This window comes from Salvelinus alpinus, chromosome 18, assembly GCF_045679555.1.
Source record: "Salvelinus alpinus chromosome 18, SLU_Salpinus.1, whole genome shotgun sequence".
Lineage (NCBI taxonomy): Eukaryota > Metazoa > Chordata > Actinopteri > Salmoniformes > Salmonidae > Salvelinus > Salvelinus alpinus.
Genome location: NC_092103.1, coordinates 10,406,564 through 10,421,530, shown reverse-complemented (window position 1 = coordinate 10,421,530; position 14,967 = coordinate 10,406,564). Strand labels below are relative to the sequence as shown.

Genomic DNA, 14,967 nt, shown 5'->3' with positions numbered 1-14,967 from the left:
AATTGATTTTATTGATGTATTATATTAAGTTAAAATAAGTTCATTCAGTATTGCTGTAATTGTCATTATTACAAATAAATAAAATGTCAAAAATTAAATCGGTATCGGCTTTTTTTGGTCCTCCAATAATCAGTATCGGTGGGGAAAAATCATAATCGGTTGACCTCCAGTACACACCTTTCTGTGGCTGGGCAGGGTAAAGCTCTCGGTCTTGTCGGGGCTGACGTATCGCAGCTGGGTCATGTAGCCCTCTGCTGCCCGCTCCTCCTCCTCTTGCCTCACTGAATCCAACACGTCCACAGGGAAGTCCATCCCTACAGGGCAAAGGTCAGGAGTCACAGGGTCACTCATCATGCCAAATAAAATATACAATGTCTGGTCCCATTGATGAACGCACTGGGAATGGATTATTTTAAAACAAGCCTAACTTTACACCTGTATTCTGTCTTCCCCTAGGCCCAACGTAAAACCACCTCTTCATATCCAAAATAAACCCAAATCGATGAAAATGGAGTCGCACAATGTATAAAGTGCTGAAATACAAACTCTGTGGCTCAGTCATCAGACAAGGCCTGCACAATAAAAAAGACATGCTATTCTGATGGTACCATGACATCAATTGTTATTTTACTCATCACATGCTTCGTAAACAGGTGTAGACTAACAGTCAAATGCTTATTTCAGTGACACACTTCCAATGCTGCCCTCCCTTGAAGGACAAAACACCTGTGTATAGAACCCTCAACATGGACTACAATAGAGAACAGGCTACTTCTGGCCACTACACAACCAACCACATGCACACTGGAGAGGATGGAGGAAAAACACTGACATTTTGTCAGCAAATTAAATCGTACTATTTATAGTATCTAGAAATGACAGTCACCACGGTCTTATTGCAGAAAGGTCCCTCACATGATGATTATTAATATGAAGGAGATCAAGACTATATGTTATAGATGAAGAGTCAGCTATTGAATTAAAGGGACAAACAAAAGAACATTCAAATAATCAGATATGGAAATTGAAAACAAATGGGTCCATTGTGCTAAATGTTATGAGGCAATATTTCCCCTTCAGGATAAGTTAGATATTACTGCACAGTGTTTAACGAGCAAAAGAGAGTGTGTGTGCTTTCTACCAATACTGTTTCACCGGTTTCCTATTAGACACTGGAAGGACCACGTCCACCGGAGGAAACTTTACAGTCGGGCTCGGGGCCTGTTCCCGTGAGCCGAAGCAGACACACACATCAGCACTAATGAAAACCAGTTCATGTCTTCTGTGACGCTGGCCTGTTGCCAGTTTACAGACTGACCTCTCTCACACAGTCACAACTGACACACACACCAGAGACACACACCAGAGGCTTTCAAGGGGTGCAGACACAACCACACAAATTTGTGTACAGGCAAACACTCTCTCTCGGACGCACGTACACTAGCCTACACACACAGGTTTCCCCCCGCCCCAGATAGTTGGCAGTAGTCCCAGCCATCCTGGGATGTTCTGTGGCTGTCTGTCACCCCCGATCTGTCAGCCTCACACTACCAGGACGACACAGGAAAAACGACCGAAAAATAGGACAGAAGACTGAGAACTAAAAGGAGGAGTCACACAACCAAACAGGCTACTATAACCCCCATTCAGACACTTTGTTGCCTGATTCTGTTTTGTTTTTTTCCACATATTCCATTTAGTTGTTTATTCATGTTTTTGTTTCCCCCAGTTTCAGGTTCACTCAACAAGAATCACTGCTGCTAGACACCCGATTGACCGGAGTGCCTTCAGAAAAGTAGTCACATCGCTTGACAATAATGGTGTTTATCATGATTTTTGAATGACTACCCCATCTCTGCATACCACAGTAAGTTCCCTCAGTCGAGCAGTGAATTTCAAGCACAGATTCAACAATAAAGACCAGGGAGGTTTTCCAATGTCTAGCAAAGAAGGGGACCTATTAGACCTATTAAAATATGTAAAACCGGACATTGAATATCCCTTTGAGCATGGTGAAGTTATTAATTACACTTTGGATGGTGTATCAATACAATCAGTCACTACAAAGATTCAGGTGTCCTTCCTAACTCAGTTGATGTAGAGGAAGGAAATCGCGCAGGGATTTCACTAAGAGGCAAATGGTGATTTGAAACCAGTTAAAGTTAAATGGCTGTGATAGTTTTCTGAGGATGGATCAACATTGTAGTTACTCCACAAATACTGACCTAATTGACAGGGTGAAAAGAAGGAAGCCTGAACAGAATACAAATACTCCAAAACATGCACTAAAAGCACTAAAGTGATACTGCAAAGAAATAAACTTTTTGTCACGAATACAAAGCATTATGTTTGGGGCAAATCCAACACGTCACCGAGTACCACGCCCCATATTTTTACGCATGATGGTGACTACATCATGTTATGGGTATGCTTGTCATCAGCAAGGACTAGAGTTTTTTTGGGGGGGGATAAAAAATAAAAAGAATAGCGCTAAGCACAGGCAAAGTCCCAGAGGAAAACCTGGTTCAATCTGCTTTCCAACAGACAGAGCCAAATTCACCTTTCAGCAGGACAATAACCTAAATCACAAGGCCAAATATACCCTGGAGTTGCTTACCTAGACAACATTTAAATGTTCCTGAGTGGTCTAGTTAGTTTTTACTTAAATCTATGGCAAGTCTTATAAATGGTTGTCTAGCAATGATCAACAACTTGACAGAGCTTGAAGTTTGCAAAATTCTAAAAGACTCACAGCTGTAATTGCTGCCAAAGGTGGTACTAACATGTATTGACTCAGGGGGTTGAATACTTATCTAATCAAATAAGTGTTTACATTTTTTTTAAAGTCTGAACTTTGACAGCAATGTGTAAATCGTTGACAAAAATGAATATTAAATCCCTTTAAATTCCACTTTGTAACAACAAAATGTGGAAAAAGTCAAGGGGTGCGAATACTTTCTGAAGGCCCTGTATGAGCGACTATTTACCAGTTATGCACTCATTCTCAGTCTTTTTTTGTTTGGGGGATATCTGTAGACCGGCGGCGACCCGTCAAATGTATTTTTTTCTATTTTTGGGGGGCTTGCCTGTTTTGCATGTTATTTTGGCAATGATACGTGTTACATATCAGTTTGCAAACAATGTAAAAAATATATATATATATCATTAAGATAATAAAGCCACATACAAACGTGTTCTCCTTTTCATTTTCTTGAGTAAGGCAGCTCTAAAATGCAGGTTTCAGCCTAGCTCAGTGCTTTATGTGGTGGGGCAAGCCAGCAGAAAATAGAGCGCTGCGCCGTGATTGGCTCAGCGTTCTGTCACTCATGGGGACACTACGTCACTGCCAAGTCCAAGGGAAGAGCTAGAAAATTCTAGCCCCTTGGGTGCTGCCATAGAGTTACATTAGAAGTGCCCATCAAAGAAGGCTCAAGGTCATTGGCCACAAATAAAATGGCGTCAAATCACGTTATGTCTACAGTAGCTTTGATTGGACTGATCATGTTCAAGAGAGCACAGCACAACAAGGTGAGTCCAAAAATGTATTGTATGCTGCTTTATAAATGATGTAATATGCCAGGGAGATATGTATACTGTAGCTAAGAAAGTAATACTCAGTCCATGTTGTGTAGTAAGATATTAGTAGCCCATGTAGCCTATACCCTGTTTTAGGGAAATGTAGTCATTGAGCATTAATTGTCTGCTTATACGCCCCCTTTATTTATCCTTGGAGTACAAGGAGAACACAGTAAGAATGTCCCATGTTCTGAATTATTTTGGTTTACATTTCAAAAGGGTTCAAATAGGTGACTACGTCCGTCCTGGCTCGCTCATTAATCTCTTAATCGAAATTACGGATCGCCTCTTATCCGCTTGTTGTCCCCTTATGCAATAGTTTGTACATCTCAATTGCCATTAGAAACCACATTTGTTTAAGCAAGTCAGAATTTTTGTTTTTGTTTTAAGGTAGTAAATGAGGTTGAATGAACTGTTTCTCTGACAGACAAGGCTCTGCTGATAGCCAGGTGTAGCAGTGGTAAGATGTTGGGACAGCTTTATGTAGGCCGTTTGTGGGCACCGTTCGTCACCATTATAGTGCAATTCATGTATTGTGGCTTTGCTGGCATGCATACCACAACGCTAAAAATCGCCACTGCTGTAGACACTGCAGGAGTCATGGGACTGTTTTAAAAATGGCCTTTTGTCTGGCATCTCGCCAACAGACAGTCAGCAGCGTCTCTAGTTGCCCAATTGAGCCATCCCGAGCTGGGGTAGTTCGTTTCACGTCTCAGGCACTCAGCCTGTGCCACGAGAGAGCGGAGTTAGCCATTTGGGAGAATGGTGAATGTGCTGCTGAGGAAAATCCGGGGGATGCAGGCGAACAAACCACTGTTCATGATTCCACTCATTTGCAACGAGGCAGACGCAATTAAAACTCAGTCCGATCAAGAATAGAAGCTTTTTCTGGGTTCTGATCAACTCTGGCTGTAATATTTTTAGATGTTGACCCGTAAATGATTGTGTCCACATTCATCCTTTTTTCTTCTTGCAGCTAGCACTACAACTGTGCTCCCCCTCTAGCCCTTACATGCTGACCACGCTCGCGTTGCAAAATACATTTACACATACATGTTATTCAATCATTGCATGGGTCAGCCAGCGTCTGCGTGGCCAGGCGCTAAAATAGAACTTGGTTCCATTTGTGACGCTCCACACGCTGCAAGTCCCGCCTCTCCCATCTCCTCATTTTTAGGAGCATGATTGAAAGAAACTGAGGTCCACACTCCAGTCAGTTGTGGTAATGGACCTAAAGTTGGTTGCCAACCGCCATATATCTTCCAAAATACGAAGATGAAGCCTGAAGGAAAGAGGAGAGACGAAAGGAAACAAATTCGGTTTACCGTTAATTGTCGGAGTAGAAGACCTTGTGCATTTCAGGTAAAATAACAACCCAATGTTTATATCCCAGGACAAGTGAGCTAGCAGCAGCACGCTCGCTAAATAGGACAAATGAGCTAGCAGCAAGCTAGCTGGCTAAATTGCCATATATGTTTAATGCTTTTGGACCTGTCCCCATATTAATATAATTGGTTCAGAGTTTGTTTTGATATTTCAACCTGCGTGTCCTGATGTGGGTGGACAAAATCAACTTGCGTGCAGTCTGGTCAGCATGTTAGCCCTTTTCTTGACCAGAATGATTTGGTTCCAACTGGCTTTAGCCGAACATGTTGGGGTTGTGCTGGCACGGGTCACTACACCTATAACCTCGGGGGGCTCAGCGCCCCGCCTACATGGGGCAGCAGGTAGCCTAGTGGTTAGAGCGCTGGGCAGGTAACCGAACGTTTGCTGGATCGAATCCCCGAGCTGACAAGGTAAAAATCTGTCGTTCTGCCTCTAAACAAGGCCGTTACAATGACGGCCTACCAGGGAACAGTGGGTTAACTAAGAATTTGTTCTTAACTGACTTGCCTAGTTAAATAAAGGTCAAATAAAAATATGATCCAGGTTTGGGGTAGGTCTCTTTCTCTCTCGCACAGACACACACATCAACATCATAAACACACTCTGAATAGCCCCCCCACCCACATAACTTTACCATGGCATTCCAGAGCTTTGCTGTGTGCTCCATTAGGCCAGGGTGGGGGTGTGGTGTTAAAAAACCTGCCCTGGTCCCTGCTGACATTTTGTGGTGCTCCTGTGAACCATTTATGGTTGCTCACATGTTACACACTCCTGTCACACTGGGGAAATGGGAGTTAATAAGCAGGGGGAGTTAATAAGCAGGGGGAGTTAATACGCAGGGGGAGTTAATAAGCAGGGGGAGTTAATAAGCAGGGGGAGTTAATCTCAGCGTAACTATAGTAGGTTATTCAGCATTTAATACCATAGTACCCTCCAAACTCGTCATCAAGCTCGAGACCCTGGGTCTCGACCCCGCCCTGTGCAACTGGGTACTGGACTTCCTGACGGGCCGCCCCCAGGTGGTGAGGGTAGGTAACATCTCCACCCCGCTGATCCTCAACACTGGGGCCCCACAAGGGTGTGTTCTGAGCCCTCTCCTGTACTCCCTGTTCACCCACGACTGCGTGGCCATGCACACCTCCAACTCAATCATCAAGTTTGCGGACGACACTACAGTGGTAGGCTTGCTTACCAACAACGACGAGACGGCCTACGGGGAGGAGGTGAGGGCCCTCGGAGTGTGGTGTCAGGAAAATAACCTCACACTCAACAAAACAAAGGAGATGATTGTGGACTTCAGGAAACAGCAGAGGGAGCACCCCCCTATCCACATCGACGGGACAGTAGTGGAGAAGGTGGAAAGTTCAGTTCCTCGGCGTACACATCACGGACAAACTGAATTGGTCCACCCACACAGACAGCGTGGTGAAGAAGGTGCAGCAGCGCCTCTTCAACCTCAGGAGGCTGAAGAAATTCGGCTTGTCACCAAAAGCACACAAACTTTTACAGATGCACAATCAAGAGCATCCTGTCGGGCTGTATCACCGCCTGGTACGGCAACTGCTCCGCCCACAGCCGTAAGGCTCTCCAGAGGGTAGTGAGGTCTGCACAACGCATCACCGGGGCCAAACTACCTGCCCTCCAGGACACCTACACCACCCGATGTCACAGGAAGGCCATAACGATCATCAAGGACAACAACCACCTGAGCCACTGCCTGTTCACCCCGCTGTCATCCAGAAGGTGAGGTCAGTACAGGTGCATCAAAGCAGGGACCGAGACTGAAAAACAGCTTCTATCTCAAGGCCATCAGACTGTTAAACAGCCACCACTAACATTTAGTGGCCGCTGCCAACATACTGACTCATCTCTAGCCACTTTAATAATGAAAAATGTATGTAAAAAATGTATCACTAGCCACTTTAAACTATGCCACTTTTATATGTTTACATACCCTACATTACTCATCTTATATGTATATACTGTACTCTATACCATCTACTGCATCTTGCCTATGCCGTTCTGTACCATCACTCATTCATATATTTGTATGTACATATTCTTCATTCCTTTACACTTGTGTGTATAAGGTAGTTGTTGTGAAATTGTTAGGTTAGATTACTCGTTGGTTATTACTGCATTGTCGGAACTAGAAGCACAAGCATTTCGCTACACTCGCATTAACATCTGCTAACCATGTGTATGTGACAAATAACATTTGATGTATTCATTTCTGAATAGTTTGAGGAAAACCTACTGCTGTTATTGCTCGGAAATGGAGAAGTCTGTGTGTAAGTGATCTTATGTAGTGTGTCTATGTGCAGTGGAGATGTGAATTCACGTTAAACTTTCATCTCCACTAAACAATCTCTCTGCAACTGGATCCTGGACTTCCTGCCGGGCCGCCCTCATGTGGTAAGGGTAGGTAACTACATTTTCCCGGAAATGTTCCATGGGAAGTTAAGACCGGGAATTTTGCTTAAATTCATCAAAAAGGTTACCTTATAACAGTGAACCTTTTTTTGTGAGACACACAAGGCAATTCTAGGTCTTGCAGCATATTTTGGTTAAACTATCCCCAATTCAATGGAATTGCAACCCTCTGCATGCACAGTGCATTCTTCCATCACATGTACAGCTTAATCTCAAGATCTTGCACACTAATGAGACGCTATTGAGCCCACACTGTCTGAGCCAAGGACTACATGCTTTCTGGTAAGTTTTGATTAAAATACTGGGTGGGGTGAATATATTTTATGACATATGCTTTCTTGTTAACTAGTAAATAGTAGCCTACAACAAAGTCTGTTTAAATCATTTCTAACAATTTCTGCTAGTTAGTTTTTGCTACCATGTGCGTTTTAGCTTGCTTGAGCCTGCTAACTGAGCAGTGTTAATTCACCTGTTTCCATACACGTTTCATTTAAAAACATCTTACAAAGGAGTTGTTTAATCTAACTGCTTAACTATTTATCTGTACATGGAACTGCATTTGTTTTTACTCTTTTTCTAATCTTAACAGGAAAATGCCACGTGCACTCTGTGTGGAGACATTTCACTGCAGCTAATGTAGAAGGAAGAGCTGTGTACATTTGCAAATACTGTGCCAAATCATGTGTGAAGAATGCAACAAAGATGCAGCATCATCTGGCCAAGTCCATAAAGTTCCCTAAGCGCTCACAACAAGCAACCTCTGACAAAAGTCCCTCTACTTCTATTTGAGGTGAAAATGATGAATCAGACACCTTATCGATAGCAACAGCTCATGGTCCTCCTGGAATGAGAATGAGTTTTTTTTTACTCAATGGAGGAACGTAGTCAGAGAAATGCTGATGAATGTCTTGCTCGAGCTGTGTATGCAACTGGTTCACCTCTGATGCTCACAGGCAATGTGTATTGGAAGAAATTTCTGAATGGTCTTCACCCAGCATTCACCCCTCCAACCAGACATCCTTTATTTACTCATTTTCTGGATGCAGAGTTCAAGTGAAGGTCAAGCAAATCATAGAGAAAGCAGACTGTATTGCAATCATCTCTGATGGGTGGTCGAATGTTCGTGGGCAAGGAATAATTAATTGCATCATCTCCACCCCTTAACCAGTATTCTACAAGAGCACAGACACAATGGAAAACAGACACACCGGTCTCTACATTGCAGATGAGCTGAAGGCAGTCAATGACCTTGTACCACAGAAGGTACAGTTGAAGTCGGAAGTTTACATACACCTTAGCCAAATACATTTTAACTCAGTTTCACAATTCCTGACATTTAATCCTAGTAAAATTCCCTGTCTTAGGTCAGTTAGGATCACCACTTTATTTTAAGAATGTGAAATGTCAGAATAATAGTAGAGAGAATGATATTTCAGCTTTTATTTCTTTCATCACATTCCCAGTGGCTCAGAAGTTTATGTCCACTCAATTCGTATTTGGTAGCATTGCCTTTAAATTGTTTAACTTGGGTCAAACGTTTCAGGTAGCCTTCCACAAGCTTCCCACAAGAAGTTGGGTGAATGTTGGCCCATTCCTCCTGACAGAGCTGGTGTAACTGAGTCAGGTTTGTAGCCCTCCTTGCTCGCACACGCTTTTTCAGTTCTGCCCACAAATTTTCTATAGGATTGAGGTCAGGGCATTGTGATGGCCACTCCAATACCTTGACTTGTTTGTCCTTAAGCGATTTTGCCACAACTTTGGAAGTATGCTTGGGGTCATTGTCCATTTGGAAGACCCATTTGCGACCAAGCTTTAACTTCCTGACTGGTCTTGAGTTGTTGCTTCAATATATCAACATTATTTTCCTCCCTCATGATGGCATCTATTTTGTGAAGTGCACCAGTCCCTCCTGCATCAAAGCACCCCCACAACATGATGCTGCCACCCCCGTGCTTCACGGTTGGGATGGTGTTCTTCGGCTTGCAAGCGTCCCCCTTTTTCCTCCAAATGTAAGGATGGTTATAATGGCCAAACAGTTCTATTTTTGTTTCATCAGAACAGAGGACATTTCACCAAAAAGTACGATCTTTGTCCCCATGTGCAGTTGAAAACCGTAGTCTGGCTTTTTTTAATGGTGGTTTTGGAGCAGTGGCTTCTTCCTTGCTGAGCGGCCTTTCAGGTTATGTTGATATAGGACTTGTTTTACTGTGGAAATAGATACTTTTGTACCTGTTTCCTCCAGCATCTTCACAAGGTCCTTTGCTGTTCTGGGATTGATTTGGACTTTTCGCACCAAAGTACGTTCATCTCTAGGAGACAGAACGCGTCTCCTTCCTGAGCGTTATGATGGATGCGTGGTCCCATGGTGTTTATACTTGCGCACTATTGTTTGTACAGATGGACGTGGTACCTTCCTCCCAGGGATGAACCAGACTTGTGGAGGTCTACATTTTATTTCCCTGAGGTCTTGGCTTATTTCTTTTGATTTTCCCATGATGTCAAGCAAAGAGGCACTGAGTTTGAAGGTAGGACCTGAAATACATCCACAGGTACACCTCCAATTGACTCAAATGATGTCAATTAGCCCATCAGAAGCTTCTAAAGCCATGACATTTTCTGGAATTTTCCAAGCTATTTAAAAGGCACAGTCATCTTAGTGTATGTAAACGTCTGACCCACTGGAATTGTGACAGTGAATTATAAGTGAAATAATCTGTCTGTAAACAATTGTTGGAAAAATTACTTGTGCATTGCACAAAGTAGATGTCCTAATCAACTTGCCAAAACTACAGTTTGTTAACAAGAAATTTGTGGAGTGGTTGAAAAATGAATTTTAATGATTCCAACCTGAGTGTACGTAAACTTCCGACTTCAACTGTACATGTTGGGCCCCAAGTATGCTGGCAAAAGCATCCTGTCTGGTGCAGAGATCAACAATGCCTATGGTGTCATCACTACCGTGTCTCGCCACGTTGGCCTGGATGAGTGCAAGGTTCTTGGCAGTCTGGTGAAGTACACTTCCAAGCAAGGGCTTTGGGATGGAGATGCAATATGGCAGTCGTGCTAACATATTTCATCAGCCACCTGGTGCAAGGGACTTTGTGGCTCCGAGGCTCTTTCCCCTGTTGCCTCCATCATCCTCCAAAATCAGCCACCTCAGAGCGCAACTGGTCCTTGTTTTGGAACACACACCAAAGCACGCAACAGGCTGACCAATACAAGTGTTGAAAAATTGGTGGCCATCCGGGAATATTTGAGGCTTTTTGAGCCTGACAACGAGCCATCCTCAACAAGGTTGGAAAGTGACAGTGAAGATGAGGCCTCAGAATCTGATGTTCAAGAGGTGGACATTGAGGAGGTCCAGGGAGAAGACATGGAAGCCTGAGAAAGACAACCAAAGCTTTAGTTTCTAGACTATCATTTTACAGATGTATGTTGAAAACATTTTGGGAGATGTGACGGATCATTGGGGGATCATTCAATTTTCCCTTTTGTTGTTCAGTGAAATCATCCCATGTGAAGAGTCAACTCATTTAATTAAAGTTCAATTCGTAACTAAATCGTTTTTTTATTACTTATTTTGGAAGGATTTCATCATTTGCAATTATGTCTACTTATGATAAGGTAAAAGGTTTGTTTCTGTCTCCATATGACATGGTAAATATATTCAATGCAAAAAAAAATACATTTAAATGGTGTTAATATTAATTCCCATATATGCCCAGAGAAAGTTTCCACCTCTGAATATAAAAAAGTGCAACCCAAGTAACAACACATCCGCCATGCTGATCCTCAACACGGGTGTCCCTCAGGGGTGCGTGCTCAGTCCCTTCCTGTTCACTCATGACTGCATGGCCAGGCACAACTCCAACACCATCATCAAGTTCGCTGATGACACAACAGCCTGATCAACGAAAACAATGAGGCAGCCTATAGGGAGGAGGTCAGAGGCCTGGCAGTGTGGTGCCAGGAAAACAACCTCTCCCTCAATGTGATCAAGACAAAGGAGACGATTGTGGACTACAGGAAAAGGAGGACCGAGCACGCCCCCATTCTCATCGATGGGGCTGTAGTGGAGCAGGTTGAGAGCTTCAAGTTCATTGGTGTCCACATCACCAACAAACTATCATGGTCCAAGCACACCAAGACAGTCATGAAGAGGGCACAGCAAAACCTTCTCCGCCTCAGGAGACTGTAAAGATTTGGCATGGGTCCCCAGATCCTCAAAAAGTTCAACAACTGCACCATCAAAAGCATCCTGACTGGTTGCATCACTGCCTGGTATGGCAACTGCTCGGCCTCGACCGCAAGGCACTACAGAGGTTAGTGCGTACGACCCAGTACATCTATGGGGCCAAACTTCCTGCCATCCTGGACCTCTATACCAGGTGGTGTCAGAGAAGGCCCAAAAAATTGTCCAAGACTCAAGCCACTCTAGTCATAGACTACTCTCTACTGCTACCGCACAGCAAACGGTACCGGAGCGCCAAGTCTAGGTCCAAAAGGCTTCTCAACAGCTTCTACCTCCAAGCCATAAGACTCCTGAACATCTAATCAAATGACTACCCAGACTATTTACATTGCCTGCCCCCCCCCCCCCTCCCTCTTTTATGCTGCTGCTATTTAGTTTATTTATGCACAGTCACTTTAACTCTACCTACATGTACATTTTACCTCGACTAACCGGTGCCCCCGCACATTGACTCTGTACCGGTACCCCTTGTATATTGCCTCGCTATTGTTATTTTACTGCTGCTCTTTAATTGTTACTTTTATTTCTTACTTATCACGTATTTTTCTTAACTGCATTATTTCATTATGGGCTTGTAAGTAAGCATTTCAATGTAAGGTCTATACTACACCTGTTGTATTCGGAGCATGTTACAAATACTATTTTATTTGACAAAGGCCAAAAGAGCTCCACACTAATTGCACTGAAAACATCTAATCCAAACTGACCATCAAACAACCAAATAGAAACAAAAGCACAACGTATACCTATCCACACCACACACAGTAAATACCTGATGTAGTTAACTCTCGACTGCACGTTTGTGTGCATGCCCGGCTGTGCACTTGTGTGTAGCATGTTACATAACACTGGTCTATAGGGGCAGAGCAGGAAACCGACACCCAGTCGGGGCCTCAGAGCTTGCTCATAGGTACATATAGAATGTGTGATGTCACACAGCAGATGTAGCCCTATGGCCACCACACAAAGTTAGTGTGTGCACTCAGACAAATACCAATGTCGAAGTGTAAAATCTTGAGCAGTTTTGCTTGTTTTAACACACACGTTATAGTAACATTGTTTTGCTTGCCGTAACATAATGGATTGCTTTCCTTACACACCCTCACACATCCCCTCTGGGAGATTGATATATAAACACACACACACACGCCTCTCTGAAGGTACATAACATTCCTTAACCAGACCTTCACTCTGTGCTAAAGTTTCTAAGTAGCCTAGCCCTATCTGGTGGCAATAATGTGAAACGTCAGAAGAGGGACCTATCTCCTATACTTTAGCCTTGGTGAACGAGAAGAGTACAATACACACGCACCTCAACTTTACGATCTCTCGTAGGTTATAGGAGGCGTGGCAGTGTTAGGGCCGATTCAGCAAAAACGTGCCACTATGTAGGCCTATCGAAGTTCATCAAACAAACAATATGCGAAATGCAATTAGATCTAGTAACCCAGGTGAACAAACAATAACTTCGGACCTAGTCTTCTGCGAATCCTGATTTCCCACAGCACGTCACCTGATACTTGAAGATTCCATTTCCAAATTCCTTACAGTGCTCTTGGATGCCGCCACTTGTGAAAACACCGGCCCTACCCACACATATCCATCCAACACAGTCCTAAATTCAAAAACACCCCATACGTACATTTAAAATTCGAAAATGGTAGCTGTTCTCAGTGAGCCATTCTTTAATCCTATCTAAAGTGATGCTTCCCCTCGTCAGCAGGGCCGAAACAGCGGCCACACCAACCATCTCATCCCAGCGCGTTTCAGGACTCCAAACACTCCCGCAACAATCTACAAATATCTCAAATGTAAAATACATTGTGTTGTTCGTGAAATAATCGGAAACCCACCTTAATCCTGCTGATGACACGTAGGCAGTTTCTTTTACTTCTATTGCACCAACTACACGGTTTATTTCTTGAATGTTTTTTCAACCCACGAACGCCTCGGTTGCTAATAGCTTGTAGCCTGCGCGACAGTGCGTACGCTCCCCATGATGCGCGCGTTCCGTTCTTTGGCTGCTGGGACTGATGTCTCAAATATTTATTTCAAACATTATAAGAGCAAAGTGCAAGGTTGTTTTTTTTATAGTGGCCTATATCCTCTAAATTCTTTCCAAGTTAGAACTTGATTTTCACTGTTTCTCTATCATAAAAGCATTTATTTGAAGTAATCCTAGACTAGGCTACATATTAATATATTCACAACATGTGTGTGTGATACTGGTGATTTACAATTACACAGAGATGATGTTGAAAGATCTGATGTGATTGGTCGAAATACCAATTAGTGGAGAGAAAAAAAGATCAGAATTGTGCTGCCTGTGTAGACGCAGCCTTTGAACAGTAGATGGAGTCAAATCATTGAGAAATGCTTCTCTTTTCAGCCCAGCAACAAGAGTGGGCATAGTAGGTTGCGTTTACACAGCCAGACGATCACGTCAGATCTTTTCACGTCAAAGCTCCTTTTCAGAGCTGATCTGATTGGTCGAAAGACCAATTAGTGACAAAGAATATCAGAATTGGCTTCCTGTGTAAACCAGGGGCCTCATGTATAACCATTGCATAGCCTACATTTCACACTAAATATCTGTGTGTGCCATTTCTGGAGAAAAAAACGGCGCAAATACAAATATATTGAGATTGATCTACTTGGGGCACACCACACATAAGCATGTTTTCTGTTATAAATCAGACCCGTCCTGAAACTGTGCATGCATGAACAAGCATTAAAACAACGCCTGAAAAATGCCATTATTCACCTTTTATACTGAACAAAAATATAAACACAACATTTAAAGTTTTGGTCCCATTTTTCATGAGCTGAAATAAAAGATCACAGAAAAGCTTATTTCTCTCATATTCTGTGCACAAATTTGTTTACAACCCTGTTAGTGAGCATTTCTCCTTTCCAAGATAATCCATCCACCTGACAGGTGTGGCATATCAAGAAGCTGATTAAACAGCATTACACAGGTGCACGTTGTGCTGGTGAAAATGACACTCTAAAATGTGCCATTTTGTCACACAACACAATGCCACTGATTTCTCAAGTTTTGAGGGAATGTGCAATTGGCATGCTGACAGCAGGAATGTCCAACAGAGCTGTTGCCAGAGAATCCACACCAGTGGGTGGACCTGGCTCCCAATTGGGTGGGCCTAGCCCTCCCAGGCTCATCCATGGCTGCGCCCCTGCCCTGTCATGTGAAATCTATAGATTAGGGCCCAATGAATTTATTTCAATTGACTGATTTCCTTCTATGAACTGTAAATTGTTGCATGTTGTGTTTGCATTTTTGTTCAGGATGTTGACAATAA

General features: G+C 43.2%; 1 protein-coding gene across 3 annotated transcripts in view; it reads right to left on the bottom strand.

The window, feature by feature from the left end:
* The window catches only part of LOC139543686 (soluble lamin-associated protein of 75 kDa-like), a 31,570-nt gene extending 17,713 nt beyond the window's left edge, over positions 1-13,857 (bottom strand). Inside the window, exons 1-2 of one of the 3 annotated variants that reach the window (XM_071349999.1) lie at positions 13,501-13,857; positions 178-314 (exon numbers count right to left, since the gene is read on the bottom strand). In XM_071349999.1, coding sequence (XP_071206100.1) covers positions 178-312 — 135 coding nt within the window. In that variant the 5' untranslated portion in view covers positions 313-314; positions 13,501-13,857. The remainder of the gene's footprint in view (positions 1-177; positions 315-13,500) is intronic. The other 2 variants (XM_071349998.1, XM_071350000.1) reach the window with 2 other exon arrangements.
* Positions 13,858-14,967: the final 1,110 nt, after the last annotated feature.